This window comes from Prenolepis imparis, unplaced genomic scaffold (assembly GCF_030444845.1).
Source record: "Prenolepis imparis isolate NDT839.2.m4 unplaced genomic scaffold, iyPreImpa1.0 SCAF_1, whole genome shotgun sequence".
Lineage (NCBI taxonomy): Eukaryota > Metazoa > Arthropoda > Insecta > Hymenoptera > Formicidae > Prenolepis > Prenolepis imparis.
The window spans coordinates 2,466,125-2,485,119 of NW_028141159.1; the positions used below are offsets into that span (position 1 = coordinate 2,466,125).

Consider the following 18,995-nt stretch of genomic DNA (forward strand, 5'->3'; position numbering starts at 1 on the left):
CGAGAGTGGGAAAATTAATGAAGCTAAAATTGACATTGATCATCGGTCATTATTGAGGCCTTTAGCCAGCCATCGCCAGAACGACGTGCTATTGAGCCGTTTTGCATAATTGACTCGATACGCATTGCGTCATTTGCGGTTTCCAATGAATTCCACGCATTTCCGCAAATGAATTGCGCGCGAATTCGTTCCGATCTCAATTCAATGTAATATATTATTATCTTCAATCCGAATTCCATTTAATTGCAATTTACATTTAAAAAAAATTTTTTTTTTCCTATTCAATCTAATTATATTTGATCGAATAAAAAATAAATCTCGTATTGTTCTCTGCGATAATTAAAAGCGGGAATAATTGAGCGAAATGGAATAAAATAGACGTCTCATTTTATCACAAGAGAAGTAAAAATCAACTTTTATTATACACAATAAATAAAAGTATTGCGCTGCCGTAAACGAATGGTGGGGAAAAAGAGATGGCCGCTCAGCTGTTTCCTCTTCAATCTGTTGCCGCACACGATTTTTCATTTTGGACAGAATGTGAAATGGATAAATGGGGAAGAGTCCGATTGTGTTCGTCGTACAATGCGTGTCATATGTAGTGTCAAGGTAAAACGAAGAATGACAAGGGGAGAAGATGGGGGAGGGCTTCTTCAAGTCTGACTGCCTGGTCTTTTTTGGGGTGGTCCTCCAGAAGTGGCCCAAGACTTGCAGCTATCCTGAGGCAGTTTGAATTTCCATCGATCTGCTGAATTTTCACGTGTTCCTCCGCGCGTATATATGTGATTCTCGAATCTCGAACCGAGAAAATCCACAATCCTTGACGCGAAGAATCAGTATCTCGCCGAAGAAAAAGGAACAAGAGAGACTGCTCCGTGATCGTTTGGCGAGAGATTGCTCAATGTCGCTCAGTTCGTTCACCGATTAAACGGCGAATTCGCCGATTAGCTGCCTCATATCAGCCTCAGGATGATGCGTTCGGCGTGGACCACTCCGGACCAGCGGGTCTGCTGGCTCAGATGCGGGGATCTAATGCGAGTCGTGTTTAAGAGCCACGTTGGTGACGCTGGGCTCGTAATGCGGCGCCGGGTTGTAATGCTCGATGCCCACCAAGTGTGGATGCCCTATATGCGGGACGTCGTAGTGGATGCGGGTGGCGTGATCGTTACCATGAAGAGCGAGCGGAGAAGCCTTGGGGTTCGGGATGGAGAGTTGGTTGCCAACGTGGATTAATTCCGGGCCGTGATGCTGACAAGCGTAAAAAAAGAACGGGTTAATTTAATGATATAATATATCTTATAATACCTGAAATATTACGCGAAGAAACACTCGAGTTGCACGAGTGACTAGAAAATTTACGCAACGCGCAATCTCGATGAAAATGATAGTCTCTTTCTCCGAGAAATATTCCTCGATCGCGAAACCACGGTAGTAAACGCGAGGGAGTTTAGCTTGAGCAACTGCAATGGCGGAAGTTGCACAAACGGGCGTGATCAATTTGATTGCAATTGCGAGGGGCTTTCATAATTCGTGGCTTTATAATTCAATTAAGTAGAAAATCAAATAATGAAGCAATTTAATTAAATTGGATAAATGGATATCAATACTACAATTATTTTATTTTATCTAATTATCTCGGAATAATTAAATTTGTTAAATTTCTTTGTTTCATTATTATATTATTATAGGATATTATATATGTATATATATGACTTGACGGAGAGACTTGAACTATTTGTTATATAATTATAAAAATTATAATACACGATATGTACGCAATTTCTAGAAGGCATACATTTATTTTTTATTTAAGTATGATTTTGCAACACGTACGCTTATGTAAAATGTAATTTTTAACATGTAAAGATCGATGTATTATTAGCTTGAAAATCGATAAAAAGAGAAATCATAAAGATTACACATATGATAGAATTGCAAAATAATTATCGAGATCAAGTTTTTGAAAGTGGAGATTTTTAAATACTCACAGCTATTAATCCAGCGCTAGCGACTGCCACAACGGCGAACAGAACAACCTGTAATAATAAAATATAACTTAATGCAATTCAAAATTTTAGTACTAGCATCAACAAATAAAGATTGCACACCCACAATAATATAATAAAAATAAATCATTTACTCTCTTATTACTCTTATTACTCGAGTTGCTGTTAACACTTAGAGAGTCCTCAAGATTGCTTATTTAAACAAATAAATAAAAAAGATACAGGGAGAGATATAATAAAATCTAACAAATAATATCATCAGAATTATTACAAAAATTTTGAATTAAAAATATGTTGAGAAAAAGTAAAATTATCCAGATGATTAAAGAGATACACAAAGTTTCAACGTCTCTTTATAAAGGTCTACAATTTTTTACATGCAAAAACAAGCGTAAAATCGGCGAGCGAACCCGTCACGTGCAAAGGGACAACTTACTAAGAATTTCATGGTGATGGGCGATGGGGTTTTTCTTGCGTGTTAAGCGAGAATCAAACACTATGTGTTCGAGGATCGACGCGGTATGCTTTTATAGCAGGTCCCTGCCCAAGTCCAGGCCCACTCTCAGGACATCAAGCGGGGGCACGGCTTTGCACGTCACACGGACCCCTTTCACTAATCACGCGACCGACACCCTCTCGCAAGTTCCCCCCTTGTTGGGTGCTCGCCCAACCGCGACGTCACGCCTCGTCACGCTTCCGATAATACCGATATCACGACGGTAGACCCTTCGTAGATTAGCAGGACGTGTACCTTCGAACAGTCGCATCTCGTCGTTCTTAAAATGATCGGTGAACGTGAGTGAGAAAATGAGTGATGTAAAAGTTTAAGTAACATTAGATGAAAAAATACGATATATAATGAATCATCGTGACGCTAAATCGCGATGATTAAATCGACAATATAATATTTGTGAAATCGCTGTAATTTTTATACTTTAGAGAATTACAGCGTTTCGCAAGATTGTGTGGGAGAATTAATTTATGTTGAACAAAGTCGACTTGTTTCTTTGTGCGCGCACTTAATTTCTAAATTAATTCTAAAGTAATTTTCTAATATGATTTTCTAATCAATTTATTTCTTTTTAATTTTATATATTACGTATTACGTTCTACATAATATATTGTGTATATAATATTATTATATATTCTATATATATTACACAATCGATGACACAAACTTTTAAGAGTATCGTCGGCTTTATTGCAAATCGATTGCACATCAATATTACTCAATCTTAACTACAGGTTATAGCTTAGCTGAGCTTTCTTTTTCACATTTTCTATTTAAATACAATTTTCTTTATGTAAGTTAATTATTAATTTATTCAGTAATAAACATTGAATATACAAATATTGAAATCTGGCGAAACAGAAAAGTACTATTATGCGTGTTTCTTCAAAAATAAACTTTTACTACTGACACATATGTGTGTATTAAATTGATATCTTCCCAATGTAATTGTTTATACGTACATTATACGTACATGGAAAAAACACTATGGTAGTTTCACACATAAATCTGATTGTGCCAATCAGATTTAATAGTAAATTAAATTTACTACGAAACATTAAGCTTGTTAAGATATATTAAATTTATATTATGTATTTTCGATATACATATATGTATATATATATATATATATATATATATATATATATATAGATTTACTATTAAATCTCTGGTTGGCACAATCAGATTTATGTGTGAACCTACCATATTGTTTTTTCCGTGTAATTATACGTATATATATTAAACGTAATTGTTTATATATACATATAATATATTATTGTTTATATATACATATATACATATATATATATGTATATATGTATATATATGTATGTATATTGAAAATACATAATATGAATTTAATATATCTTAATAAGCCATATATATTGCAATCATATTATCTTTAATCTGTCGTCACAGTAAATTTATTTTGTTGTTGATAAAATTTATTACTAACTTATTCTCCAATTAAATAATAATTAGCTCTTTTATATACAAGGCAACCTAGTTTACAATCAAACTTTCACAAACATTTATACGCAATTTCATTACAGCATATTAACTTGTAAACAAGTAGTTACATTTTGCAACACATGACTGATCTAGGGGACTTTGAGAACGTTGTCCGGAGAAACTTGAGAGGTAAAATTATAGAACGATGTGGCATGCATATCAACTTGTTTATATTATATACAGGGTGTCCCAGAATGATGGGGACTAAACTCGTGTGCAGATTCCTGGGATCATTTGGAGACGATTTTTCCTCAGCAAAAATGTCGAGATACCAATAATTTTCGCGTTATAAGCGATTGAAAATAAAGGGTTTTTCGCAAACTAAGCCTTGTGGAAATAAACTAATAATAAATTCACATTCTTCAGTTAATTTCAGGTAGAGTTTACTTTAATAGAATTTTAATTTAAGGCTTAGTTACAAATATACATGATGGCAAAAATTGGAAACATGCAAAAAATAATGACTTCCCTCGACATTTTCGCTGAGGAAAAATCGTCTCCAAATGATCCCAGGAATCTGCACACGAATTTAGTCCCCATCATTCTGGGACACCCTATATATATTGAATAATTTATTTTTCATACGTATTACTATGCAATTTGTTTGTCGCAATCGAGCAATCGTAATATGTAAAAATGCAATCGTAATGTTCTTCGAAAAAAAAAGAAAAAAGTTAAAAAAAATAGAATAAGTAAATAAACAAAATGGAAGAGGACGGAATGTATTGGGCAATTGAATAAAAAATAACAGTACAGTTCCTGATTTATCACAAAAGACGTACAGGTCAACCTTTATTAGAAAATAAATAAAAGTGTTGCTGCGAACGACAGAGAAAAATTGGACAAAAGGAAAAACGCTCTCTCTTCTACTGTCTTGCGATGTCTTCTTCAGTATCATAATAGCCGCATGGGAAATTTTTTCGGTGTTGAGACAGAGAAATAAGAAAAAGAAACGGGGAAAAGACGCGGTTGTCCAAGTGTATTTGTGTGAAACGTGTCATATGTATAGCTCTAAGGTAAAAATCAAGTCAAAAATATATTTTTCCTCCTTGAGATTTGTGGCTGCCTTGGTCTGCGATCCGCGAGCGGTCCACGATTTTCAGCTCTTCTGGAAGAGCCTCGAAGAATTCTGATTCTGACGATCCTCGTATGTGTCCTTTACTTCTATTTATTTAAGTCAAAGTGACTTGGAAAAAAAGGTGAGGGAGGGAAGAGAATAGAAAAGATCATATTTATACGTCAACGACGAAATTGTCTGCTGTCATGGATTATTAGGCCTCGGGATGACTACTGGGGTTCAGTGTGGACCGCTTGGAACCGACGGGTTTGACGGACGTCGTGTCGCGCCGGTGATTTTAGGCCCAGCCGTGTCCGTGTCCAGCCTTGACGACGGAGATGGCAGGTTCCGGAGCGGGCACATAATGCTCAACGCCGATGAGATGCGGATGCGGGATGTGCGGAACGTCGTAATGTATTCTGGTGACGTGGTCGTGCGCCTTGATGTTCAGGGGCTTCGGATGCGGAGGTGGAATGGGGGTATGTTGGGGGATGTTAAGCACATGATGATACTCCTGTAGTAAACGATAATATACAATGATATTAATATTATAATAAAATATAATAGTATTAATATAATATATTTAATATTAATACTAATTAATATATTTAATATTATAGTAGTATTAATATATAATAATATAATAGTATATTATTAACAGTATTTTCTAAACACGACTTTGTGAACAATTAAAAACATTTAATGCTCTTAAAAAACATATGTTATGTATATATATTATGTATGTGTGTATTAATGTATACGAATATTGTAAAAGAAATCTATTTGTGCCTAAATCGATTTTATTCAACGAAATGCGATAAATTTCTCTCATGAAAAAATCATGTTTAATTTAAAAGCGCATTATTTTAATAGTAAGTAGCAAAGTAATATTGCGATCAATTAAAACCGACTCAATAATATCACAGTTGACACATAACAATTTAATTCCTATAAAATATAAATGCTAATTTAAAATATATATTTTATCAATAAAATTGATTATTAGCAATTTTGATCTTGAAAAGTTTCTCGCATAAAAACGAATAACTTTGCAAAATTTGTAATAAAACCATATGTAATTAACTTATAATATGATGTAAAAAATAATAACATAAAATAATAAAAAATAATGTAGAATAGTAAGTTTTATAAAAATAAAAAATATTTGTAGAAATATTGAATATAAAATATAAATATTATAGATAAATTTTATATATAAATTTTATAGAAAAAAAAATGTTACTTTTCCAACGAGACTTAACATTATTACAAAATTTCTGCATAATAATTGTGAAAACAAAGATAATTTAGGATGCGTATCATTAACTAAAAGTAACGAGAATTTGAAGGCGGAACAAGCATTACATAAACGACGCTGCACCAATCATTTCGATGCAATTGAGTCGGGATTTCGTCACAGCTTCTTTATAGGTCTCCGATTAAATAGGAAATCCAATTAGCTAACGATCGCGAAAACACGTATATTCCGTTGCCGATTCAGCTGCAATGCCAGGCAAGAAAGACACGCAACTATCGATCAGATCTTACAATGTAACGTAATATTAGAAATCGACCGATCATTGAACGGAAGGGAAGGCGCAATTGGTGACATGACACAAAATCACGGTGCTTACTAGATTTCCCGTTGCACGTCATTCTCCGAAATCCGTAATTACTGATGCAGATTGCTATCAACTGTAATTTCAAGCCACGCTATATAAATATAATCCCATTAATATCATAAAAGTTGCACAGGATTTCAATTTCAATAATAATTATTTAATAATAATGATAATTAAAAATCTTTAGCTTCATTAATTATAATAATATATCTTCACTACTAAAAAATTATTATTTAAAAAAACAAACAAAAATGATAGCACGCGACAAAGAGATGAAGCTGATCTTTTTAGCAAATATTCCGATATACTCTTGCTTATACAATCACGCAATATATTAATTAATTTAATATGTCAAATAAAATAATTTTGAATATATTTTAGCAATAATTCTCTGCTATCATTTTATCCCTTTTTTGACAACTTCGTCTCTCCCTCAATATTTTTCTTCATTATCATTATCCTCTCGGATAAATAAATAATGTATTCGATTTATTTCTGTTATTTCGATTCCCCTGTCAAATTCAGCGGAGACGATTAGGCACATGTCCACCGTGTAATTTAATACAGAATCGATCTCGACGATAATCTCTCCACCATCATTACCTTGCCGTACGATACCGGAGCGGCGACCTTGACGTATTTCGGTGCGGGCGCGACCCAAGGAAAGGGCTCATCGTGCACCACCGGAGCAGCGTGCACCGCAGGAGCCACCCAGGGTTGCACGATCTGAGTGCGTCAAACAGTCTTTCTCTCAATACGATTGGAGAATCGATCGCATGTATTAACACAGCCGGGTGTTACGTGAAGTTACTTTCGCCGCCGAGTACGTCCAAAACTACTCGGTCGCCGGAAGCGAGATAGACGGGGAGTCACTCTAGTACAGCGATCAGCGATGGAGTTTTAAAAAGATGGTGAGTTACACACATACAGAGAGATCGAGAGAATTACGAAGAGCGGAATAAGAATGATGTTTAATGCAGAGACATCGATGAGAGACAAGAATGATAAATGAAGATTAAATAACACTTTGGTCGCTACATGTTTCGATTTGGATTATCGATAGGAATATGGAAAAACCGGGAGTTTTTTTATCGAGAATACAGAATGTCAAAAATGAATGTCGAGATAAAAGAATTAATGCTGTTAGGCGAAATATCAGTCATGTTTGATTGACAACGATGACAATGGCGACGAATTTCTTTCGTAAGATTAATTTGCGAACTGAGAGATTAATAATCTTTGATAAGATAAATGTATAAACTAAAAGTTAAAAAACCTACAAATATTTTGCTTGAAGATGATTGAAGAAGAGTGATTACACATTGGATATCTTGTTAAAGCCCCGAATCGATTCTTACTCGGGTAATGAAGAATGTTTAGTTATTTAAGATGACAGAATCGTCAAAGGTCGCTAAAATATTAATAGTAAATGGATGAAAACTAATGAGAGTTGAATAACTCCATCAAATTCAAGTTTGATTAATCACGATGATTAAATTCAGAGAAGCGAAAGCAACGTCTACAAAGGATTGACATTGTGTTACAATGTTATATTATGCATGTATATATCATATTTCACATATATATATATATATATATATATATATATATACTGTACATATAAAGCATACAAAGAACAAGGATAATATTATATTGCAATAAAAATAATATTTAATATTTATAATATGTGTGAATAGTAATTATTAAGAAAGTACTTACTGGCTCATGATGATATCCAATAAGGCCGGCGCTAGCGGCCGCTACAACGGCGAACAAAACAATCTGTAAGAATACAATAACATATTGCAATTTATAAAATAAAATAATATGTAATAAGTTAACACACGTTCAGTGTTTTGACACGTATTTTAATAAAATAAATATTTATCGTGATATAAAGCGGAGAAAAAGAAATAAATATTATATATAATATTTATAGGCGAGCCGTCCAATTAATAAATTAAATTAAATAAATATTTTATAAAATTTAATTTAATTTAATTTAATAAATATTTTATAATTTTTTTTATATTTGACTGTTGAATGTATTAAGTAAGAAAATTTAGATTGCGAACCGTGCGACAAAAGCAAGTTACGCTTTGTATTATATTACATAAAGCAAGGGTAAATACTGTATAAAGATACTGGATAAATGCTAATACTTGTGCAACGGTATCGCGTAACAGAGAGAATCCTCGGGGAACAATCGCGAGTGAATTATTCCCGCAACGGGTTTCGCGACGGGTCGGCAAACTCTTAACTTCCCGCGTTACATGTACTTGCGCGAGAAGAAACTTACGAAGAACTTCATGGTGTGTGATGATAGTTTTTCTTTGCTCGCTACGCGGGAGAACACTACGTGTTTGAGGGGCAACGCGGTATGCTTTTATAGCGAAACCCTGCCCAGGCCCATGGGGACCCAGGGATGAGGCCGGGGGAAGGCACTCGACGATTGCACCGCTTCGGATGCGGACCCCTTTCACTAGTATATTATCGATCAAACCCTTTCAGGATCCCTTATCGGGAATTCAAGAGCACCAATTAACGACGATCAATTAAGTAACTTCCGGTATCGTCGCAAACACCCTTAAGAATACCGAGGGGCCATCAAAGAAGGATGGGCCACGGGATTCTGTAGACGAAATCTGCATGTCATTAACCTAGTTTGTTGGAAAAAGTAGATTGTTGCTCGCGTCGAAAGATGCGAGTTAAATCACGAGTTAAATCACTCTAGATTCGCTATATCAGCAATTTACAAAATTTAAGTATTTTCTATTTCAAAAAAATTATATTGTGCTTCGCGCAAAGGAAAGTAGATTTATGTAAAGCTAAATTGTAGCGTTCCGCAAGATTTCACGGGCAAAGAGATTTATTGCGTGAAGCTATTAATTTAATTTAAATATGAAAAGATTAAATTACATCAAAAATAAAATTACAAAATTAAATCAAAAAATTAAATTATAAGAAATATATAAAATACTAATCTAATTTAATTTGTAATTTGATAATTTAATTTAAAATATCAAAGCTGAAACACACAAATAAAATTATAAATAACACTCAAAAACATGACTGTATTAAATCTTATAATTTTCTCAAATTTTCAGAGAGAAACTAAAAAAATAAGTTCTATTAAAGATAAAATTTTTTTACGAGGAAAACCAACACATATGTTTGTGTGTATCTACGTGTAAATATTAAAGAGCATTGCAAAATATTATAAAAATAAATAATAGTAATTAGAATATTGATATTATTAGATTATTAATTGTATGTATTAGTATCATTAATATTATTAATTGCAAACGCAATTTTTAATTGTGTAATTCAAGTGTTTTCAATTATGTAATTTAATTTTTGATATAATTTTAAATTTATAATAATCACAAATCTGTCTAATTTGCGTGCTACTACTTTATTAATATTCAAATACGTTTTTATTGTTTTATTTCAAAATAAGTTGCTATTTCAAAATACAGGTTGCTATATAAAAGATTTATTGCGCTAATAAATTATACAAGCCCAACCTCCAACGCCGCATCACAATCGTCTTAACGAGCATTGTCGATCGATCACCTTAGATTCACGGATCACAATCGTGATGTATATTGATCACAATTGAAGAATACGTTAAATCATAGGACTCGTAAAGTGTCCGGCGTATGTGTTGAGCGTACAAGTTGATGGAACAACTCTGATTAGGATGTAACACGCAGTGTCGAGGAAAATGCGGCATGGGAAAATGTCGGAGCACGTTTTTGCAGCTTGCGTAAAAGGGACATAGGCTTTGTGTGTCTAATGTAAAACAATCGTCTCTCTATCTCGCTATCACGCGCTGTAATTTCATCAAATAAGAAGATAATAAGCGTGTAACAACGCAATCGCGCGCTACAACTCCCTGAAAATAGAAAATACGGTCATCATCTACCTTTCTCAGTTGATTTTTCCCGCGACAGTGGATTAACGTTTATGGAATTTACTGTCGATTAAGGCAAATTTGGCAGAGAAACACAAAATGAATTTCCGCAGCGCGATTTTTGCGTCGCTGTCGAAATTATGCAATATTCGCAGTTATGAAATATGCACTCGATATACGTATTTTGTAGAAGAAACGACGTGTGAAAATGATGGCGTAATATCGATAAAAAAGACGAGAGAATTGATTTTTTACAATCGCAGCTCAAAAAGACGCGTCGTTTCGGTGATAAATCTTTTTTTTTCGGCGATGTGAAATCTTTCCGATTAATATTTTTAATTAATTTGTAACATTCGATATCGTATATTAATTTCGCAATAGCGAAGTCTGCTATTTCTTCAATTTCTCGCCTCTCTAGTTTCATTAATTGACAATATAGTCCTATTTTATTTTATTATACGCGTGGATTAATTTTGCAATCTATGCTTTTTTCCATCAACTCTTTGTGCGGAGGAAAACCGTGCGATCTTTTTCCTCTGTTCTAGTCTCATTCGTTTCGCTCGAATCGTGTTGAAACCGCTATTTTATCCTGAGAAGTACATGCGCATTCCGCTAATATAATAGATATTATTATTACCGTGTGGACTAGATAACAAGCGTAATATTACGAATAAGATAGCTTTTTTAATTGAGGAACTTCTTATACGAATCGATCTTTCAATATTTAGCAGTTCTAGCAATTCTCCCTCCGTGCGTCATTCACCCTCGGGTCTAATAAACGCACATTTAACGAGCGACGTTAATTTCGCAACTAACAGTAGCCAGCCAGAGGTGGTTATAGCCATGAACGCATTTACTTCTGGGTCACATCGGAGAGTACATCTATCTATCTCTCTCTCTCCCTCCGTAAAAGCGTAGTAATGATTTTCGCGAGTGCGAATATCGTTGTTTCCCGAACGATATGGAAGTGAACGCCCGCGTGTTTCTTCGTCGTCGACCGCGCTTTTTTTTATTTCAGACCGATTAGCAATTACCAAGACGGTATATATAAGATCGACGCAGCTATAAGAGAGCGATGGTATTTTGCGCAACCACTTGCGATCCGTTATATTTCTCCCGCGAGTGTACCTTCGCGTTGGAGAACAACCCTGGTCTCACCGCGGACATTAATACCCTACGCGATGTTGAACGCGCGCGGTAGAATCACGCGCGTTGCAAAATCTGGAAAGTTTAACGATTCCAATTATTTTGTAACGCCTCGCGCTCGCGTTGATTTTGAATCAGAACAGATTCAGGATAAAGGGAGAGAGCGAGAAAGAAAATTAAAGAGAGAGAGAGGGAATAAAGGAGCGAGTTGGTGCAGGGAGCGCGCGAGAAATACTAATGCGTTATATCACGCAGTGGTGCCTGAAAAAGAATTTACATACAAGACCTTTATAAACAATACTTTATAATTTATAAGATTCTATGAAATTTAAGACACATCAAATTGGAAGAGAAAGAGAGAGAGAGAGAGAGAGAGAGAGAGAGAGAGAGAGAGAGAGAGAGAGAGAAAACATTATTACTTATCAACTTGATTAATATTAATTAATTTATTAATATTATTCATGTTTGTATATATGATAATATGAGAGAAAAACATCAATAAAGCACAACAAAAAATTCTAATATATAATGATATAAACAAATATATATCGCTCATTTGCTGCAACAATGACATAACTCAAAAATTGTAATTTTTCAGAAGACACGATTTAATAATAGTATATATAGCAATCTTTCTCCCTGTACAAAAATTTTTAATGTCATTGTTGCAGCAAATAAGCGATATGTATTTTTAATAAATATATATATCTCTATTTTTAACATATATATATATATATACTTATATGTATATATCTTATATTATATATATATATTGTATTATATATATTTTTAAAATTATCTAAAATTTGAGATTATGTAAAAATATATACTTGTATATAAATACTTGTAATATAAATGGTTTTTGGACATAAAAAATTCAAAAATGCAGATTAGCTCGCCTATGCATATCACTACACCGCAGCTCGAATGCACTTTCCCCCGCAGGGAAGCACATTGCTGTAATTCGCGCATCGTTGCACTCGATAAACCGATCTCCGGCACGTGAACAAAGCAGCTTCTGCCTGTAATACATAATACATTAATCGGAGATCGCGCGGCTATGTCATATGTTAATCTTTTGCCGTTCATTTTTTTAAATTTTTTATTTTACATAAAAATAAAATTCTGTGCTCGTTTGAATAAAATCATATATCGTAAGAGAATATCAAAATAGAAGAATATAATTTAGAAAGATTTAATTTAGAAATTATTTTGGAATAACAATTGTCACATTTCGGACATATCATCTTTTTCTCCTAAAGGGTTCCTTAATTCGTTTAAATAAAAAGCTCTTTCCGATATTCTAAAAACGAACATAGTAACTTTACAAAATAAGTAAAATTTCAAAGCTCTTACGACATGCCATTAAAAATTATCAGCGTTTTCGTGACTCCAGCTTTCACAATGTTGCTAAATTATTTTAAAAAAAGATCTCCCACACATCGAGATGTCGAAATGTCCTTGAACTATCGTAATTATCTGTTTTCGTTCATTATCTCCTTTTGCGCGCTGAGTCGAGACACAATCGCGAAAACGCAATAGGCTCGCCAGAGCCGACGTAAACGCTAAATAAAGTGGATGTTGCAATTAGCGGTTAATAAGCGCACGAATCATCGCGAGGTGAATCATCTATCGGAGTCATGATTTACGCGCATCTGACCGTGAAAATCAAGAATCAAACGGACGCAACAAGAGGAGAATCGCTGAATCGTAGATCATTTCAGGATCTCTCTATCGCGGATATAATCTCGATGTATTGATATTCAAATCTCGCTCGTTATTAATGATTGCATTTACGTAACACGTTGCATTGTATTCATGACAGAATTTGATTGTTCCATTGGGAGGAGCGGAGAAGCGATTTCGCAAAACGCGAAAATATTCGCGGATAATTACCGACGAGAAAATCATTTAGGCAAGTGAGATTCTTTATGTAAGGAGATATTGCATAAGGAACTTTCGTCGAAAAAAATCGCGATATATAAAGATCTAGGATTCAATTTATTAGGGTATTGAGCTTTCACTTAAATGAATTCATATCGTGCGTGATTCGAATTTATACAACAGAGAGAAAATGTATATACATATGCAGACGTAAAATTTTTTCGATTCTTCGATAAAAAGAAAAATTAATTAATACGCGATACTTATATTACCTAAGTTTCCCGTATCTATATACGTGAAAAATGTAAAATATCAAATATCGCATAATTTTAACTAATTTAACTAATATTACATAAATTTAACTTTTGATTTGAGAAAAACCAATATAGCGAAACTCTTTCTCTTAACATAACTCGTTTTATATACGTAAACTCTTTAAAGAAATTAGATAATAATAAAAAAACCTATAAAAATAATAAATACACAGAAAACAATTCTGAATAACACTAAAAGAGAAAATGAGGCGATTAAAGTCGTTTAAATTAATGAAGCATGATAAAAATACTCTGTACACACATACAAAGAATGAATGTAGAATATCCAACAAAAAGAAATCGGCAAGATTATTGTTTTAAAAAAGTCATAATATCATTGAAATTTCAGAGAAACATCTTAAACATTAAACTATATATTGATATATTGATATATATATATATATATATATATATATATATAATTGGCAAAAATTACAAATATATATAAATTAAGAATTAATAATCGTGAATTAATAATTATAAATGTGTGTGATAATAATTAGATATAAAATACATGTAAATAATAATTATTACTCTTCGTTCACTATTTATTACGTTATTACCATATATTACGTTCGTTACTTTTAACAAAGATCTCATGTTCCGGCTGTGAAGTCGTGTATACAAAGTGTTCCAATATTTTTACGTTAAAGGCAGAGGAAATGACAGTCATTAAAAAAATTGCCAGGTGCGCTGAATCTGCGATCTTGACGATCGACTTGAATGCTGATCGATGACGCCTCGTTTTCATCAAACGAGCAATGTCGACGACGATCAGTTTTTATGTCCGCCAAGTCAAGTGCTCTACATTTCCATCCAAGGGCGGGATGATCGTTAGAAGAATCTTATTCATTCAATATATATCTAGTTTCAATCTCTCAATTTTTTATTTTTAGTCTAAGTTTTATAATATATATATGTATATATACATACATACATTTTACATGTTTGTGTGTGTATGTACAATGCATGGAGAAAATAGGTAGTTCCCTAAATATTTTTAATTAAATATTGTATTATTACAAGTCCATTATCTTTCTAAATTCAAACAAAAATATTATAATTATTTATTAAATAATTGAATTGATGATATAATTATTTTTAAATGTTGATTTGACTTTCAATAAACACATGTAGAAATTGATTGGATCAAAAACCAATTACACGATAAATGCGTGTGTGTATGATACGATTATCAAGGCAATTTACTAGCAAAGGTATATAATTCCCTTGTATAAATGGCAGAAATATTTTTCTAAGAAAATATAAAATGAAATAATGATAGTATATAATCTTAGAAACTGATTTTCTGATCATTCGGTTCTCCCCATCTACTTCCTCCGTTTCAAACCGTCGGCATTCGACAACATTTTCACGAACATAATTAAATAATTAAAACTTGACCAGGCCCGGGGGCCGTAGCCCCCCGAGGACGGCTTAGAAGTTTTACTTTCTAGGCGAGAGCGACGTTGTCGTTTGCTCGCGTTCCTCGCAGATATGGGAATCCGTGTAGCCGCCGGGAATTGTGGCGCAATTGCCATCCTTGGACGCGAATCTAGAGCAACGTGCTCCAGTGTGCTTGACGTGCTGGAAACTGACCTGACCTATCAGCTTGAGGAAGACGGTAAAACTCGCGATTCGATCGATCGCGAGATTGCAGAATTTTTATCAGAAAATGCAGACACCAAAAAAATTACAGATTACCAAATTTTTATCATTTATATTATTTAGATATTTTTATATTAAAATATGGACATTTTTCTATATTTATATATTGTTAAAGTATTATTAAGCAATATATGTATGTAATATATTTCGAAAGATTTTTTGTCATCAAATATTTTTATGATTATCCCTACAATGGTCATAATATATAATGAAATCGTGTAAGACACGCGCTTGTCGGTCCATTCTCGGATGATGAGAGCGATAAATCCTCGCCTTGAATACACTGAGAATGTCCGAACAAAAGAAATCTGCGGAATGATGATGTTATTTGTAAGCAGAGTAAATCAACAAGTAAATTAAATTAATCTAGTAAATTATACATAATTTTATCCGATTTTTCATTAAGTTAAAGACAGTAACAATAAACAAATACAGGACAGTCTGAAATTTAAATAAAACGAGCGCGAATCAAGCTTGTTTTAAATAATACATAATTAATAATCTATAAAGATTGATTTTTATCTCTTGTATAAAAAACTTTTCCCATTTATACAATTATAATTACAAGTCCATTAAATTGTAGATTATTATACTGATTGTGAGAATTATTAAATAAATAAAAAATAAAATATCATATTCAATTTTACAAAAAATTTATATTTATTTTATATATTAATTATAATACTATCAGAATCTTCTAGATTATTAATTTGCTTTTTTACGAATTGTATACAACTCAAGTAGAATTTAATGCATCTTATTATAAATTTATTTAATTCAGAATGCTTACAAGTAAACCTCGGAGAACGTCAGACGCCGATTTTTTTCAAATTTTTTACAATTGTTTCTCATGTCAAAATATAAAGAAATCTGTCATTATTTTTAAATCAAATTGATTTTTTCATTTCTTTTTGAAATTTTTTAATTTTGTGCAAATAAACGACTTTACACATGTTTAAACATTTCTTATTTTTTAAGAGAAAATCTATCCGATTTGAATGTTGCAAAATAAATTTCTAATTCATAATCGGCGACCTCAAAACCTGCACATCATGTTTTTTTTCAACTTTTCTTTACAGATCCACTTATATGGAAATAGGGAAGAAGAATTTCGAAGGATAGTTACTATCCTCAAAATAGCTTAGTACTCTAGGAAGAAAACAGATAAATTATTATTTAATGTTCTATATGTGTGCCGAGTTTCAAAAAATCGGATAGATTTATTCCTGAAAAATAAATGTCTTAAACTAAAGGTGTAAAGTCATATATTCGCGCAAAATTAAAAAATTTCAAAAAAATCAATTTGAGCTAAAAACAATGACGTATTTCTTTATATTCTGACATAAGAAACAATTGTAAAAAATTTGAAAAATATTAGTCTGACGTCTGACATTCCCCGAGGTTTACTTGTTAGCAATGATTTTGAGATCGACAAACATGGAATTGATGCTTCGTACACGTGTGAAATAATACAGTTCTCTATGTGATGAAATGGGTGGTGCTATCCAATACCCTTCACTCGCAAGCACTTCGGATTGCGCTGCGCAAATGACAACGATTTATTGCCAGCGCTATTCACTCCGCAAAGAAATGTTACCGTATCGTGCAATTTATTCATGTTCCACAATAAAAAATACGAGAACCAGTAAAATGTAAACCTGACCTATTTCAGTTAACATAAAAATATAAAGAGAACGAATAAAAAAAATTTAATATTCCATTTTCTTTCTTTCTCTCTCTCTCTCTCTCTCTCTCTCTCTCTCTCTGTCTCTCTCTCTATACATATATATGTATATATGTATATATATATGTATATATATATATATATATATATCTTTGACCAAAAGTGTAAAGCATCCATTTTTAATTGCAGCAACAATTAAACAAAATAAAGTGAAATAAAAAAAATAATTGTCAATATTGAATTTCTTAAATTAAACGTTAAATTATATATATATATATATATATATATATATGTATAACAATAATAAAAAATAATAATTAATACTTGTATAAATAAAGCAATATTAAAATTGAATATTTATTTAGATATAATAATTAAATTTTAGATGATAAAATTCCTGTTTTTAGGGAATATAAAAGTATTTAAAATTCTTAGATATGTGTGTGTATATACATATACAATATATAATCAATAATTAGAAATAATATAATTTAGTTCTTTCATAAATATATTAGAAAATTCTTGACTTATTGTAACAAATCCAGAGAAATATGAATATATATATATATAAATTTTATTTTAATTTTATAATTAATTCTCTGATTTTTATAATTTAATTTTATATAGCCAGCAACTACATATGCATATATATGTTTTTTGTCTATATCACATATCAAAAAGCCGCTTTTGGATATTAAATAAATAAATAAATGCAAAAGCTAAAAATAAAAGTGCTATTTGAATCGAAAATGCACAACCGAGCGTACGAAATATACATATATCATAGTTTCTGCGGAAGTGATCAGTCTCGCATTTTCTGTAAAAAAAAAGCCTCATCGGTGCGAAACGCGCGTTACGAGGAATGTATATATAAGCCGAATATATATAAGAGCTGAAACTACACAAGCTGGACACATGTGCAAGACATACATACACACGCACGGACTTTCATCGCGAAAGCGTGGCACGTCGTCGATCGAAATAAGATTGTATTACCGTATCCCGGAAGAAAACGGGTGGTTACCGCAACCAGAAGCGTCGTAAAACGCATTAAATAGTTCGTAACTAAATTACATACATATAATAGGTCTCCCTCTCTCGATGCCTAATATATCCGAAAGCGCTCTGCACATGCATATTCATACATTTTCTACATTCGAAAATTTTTGCCCGATACGCGAAAGGATAAGAACTCGCGAACTCTGTAATCACACATCCTGTCGAGTGCTTTGCAAGTTATTAATTTTTATTGCTCGCCGCCTAATTGGCAATGGGATATGTAACGATATGTTTAATCATATAACGTATGTATAATTAGCGATGTTGTTTGTACGATTGTGTAAGAAAAATAATCATTGATTCGATGAATTTCTTTGAAAAGTTAAGCAACTATGTTCCAAAAAGCTGGGCAGGCAAATGATAGATAATAAAAGATCTTCGTTTTATACAAGGTTTTTAATTATATTTATATTAAAAGATATAATTATATTAATATAAAGAAATAATTATATTAAAAGATATAATTTTAAAAAATATTAAAGATTTGGAGAAAATATGGATACATCGAAAACGCTTTTCTATTAATTTACTTAGAAAATAGTTGCGAGATTTTAATGCCAGATATCGAATCATGTGACAATATTTTTCTCAATGTATCAATTATTGTAAAAAAAGA

The 18,995-nt window shown here is 32.4% G+C and overlaps 2 protein-coding genes across 2 annotated transcripts; both read right to left on the reverse strand.

Moving 5' to 3' along the window:
* Positions 1-386: 386 nt before the first annotated feature.
* On the reverse strand, positions 387-2,540 carry LOC145942013 (uncharacterized). Its single transcript, XM_083048481.1, has 3 exons — positions 2,443-2,540; positions 1,989-2,036; positions 387-1,248 (listed from the first exon to the last, which is right to left on the reverse strand). The coding sequence occupies exons 1-3, from the start codon at positions 2,452-2,454 to the stop codon at positions 1,030-1,032; spliced, it is 279 nt and encodes a 92-aa protein (XP_082904607.1). The 5' UTR covers positions 2,455-2,540; the 3' UTR covers positions 387-1,029.
* Positions 2,541-4,780: 2,240 nt separating this feature from the next.
* On the reverse strand, positions 4,781-9,056 carry LOC145939417 (uncharacterized). The gene is made up of 4 exons (XM_083043716.1): positions 9,008-9,056; positions 8,428-8,490; positions 7,312-7,434; positions 4,781-5,600 (listed from the first exon to the last, which is right to left on the reverse strand). The coding sequence occupies exons 1-4, from the start codon at positions 9,017-9,019 to the stop codon at positions 5,385-5,387; spliced, it is 414 nt and encodes a 137-aa protein (XP_082899842.1). The 5' UTR covers positions 9,020-9,056; the 3' UTR covers positions 4,781-5,384.
* Positions 9,057-18,995: the final 9,939 nt, after the last annotated feature.

Coding starts and splice junctions, on each gene's coding strand:
- LOC145942013 (XM_083048481.1), bottom strand. Junction 1,249..1,988: donor CTAGCGCTGGATTAATAGCT/GTGAGTATTTAA, acceptor TACGCTTGTCAG/CATCACGGCCCGGAATTAAT.
- LOC145939417 (XM_083043716.1), bottom strand. Junction 7,435..8,427: donor TTGGATATCATCATGAGCCA/GTAAGTACTTTC, acceptor TGACGCACTCAG/ATCGTGCAACCCTGGGTGGC. Junction 5,601..7,311: donor CTCCGGTATCGTACGGCAAG/GTAATGATGGTG, acceptor CGTTTACTACAG/GAGTATCATCATGTGCTTAA.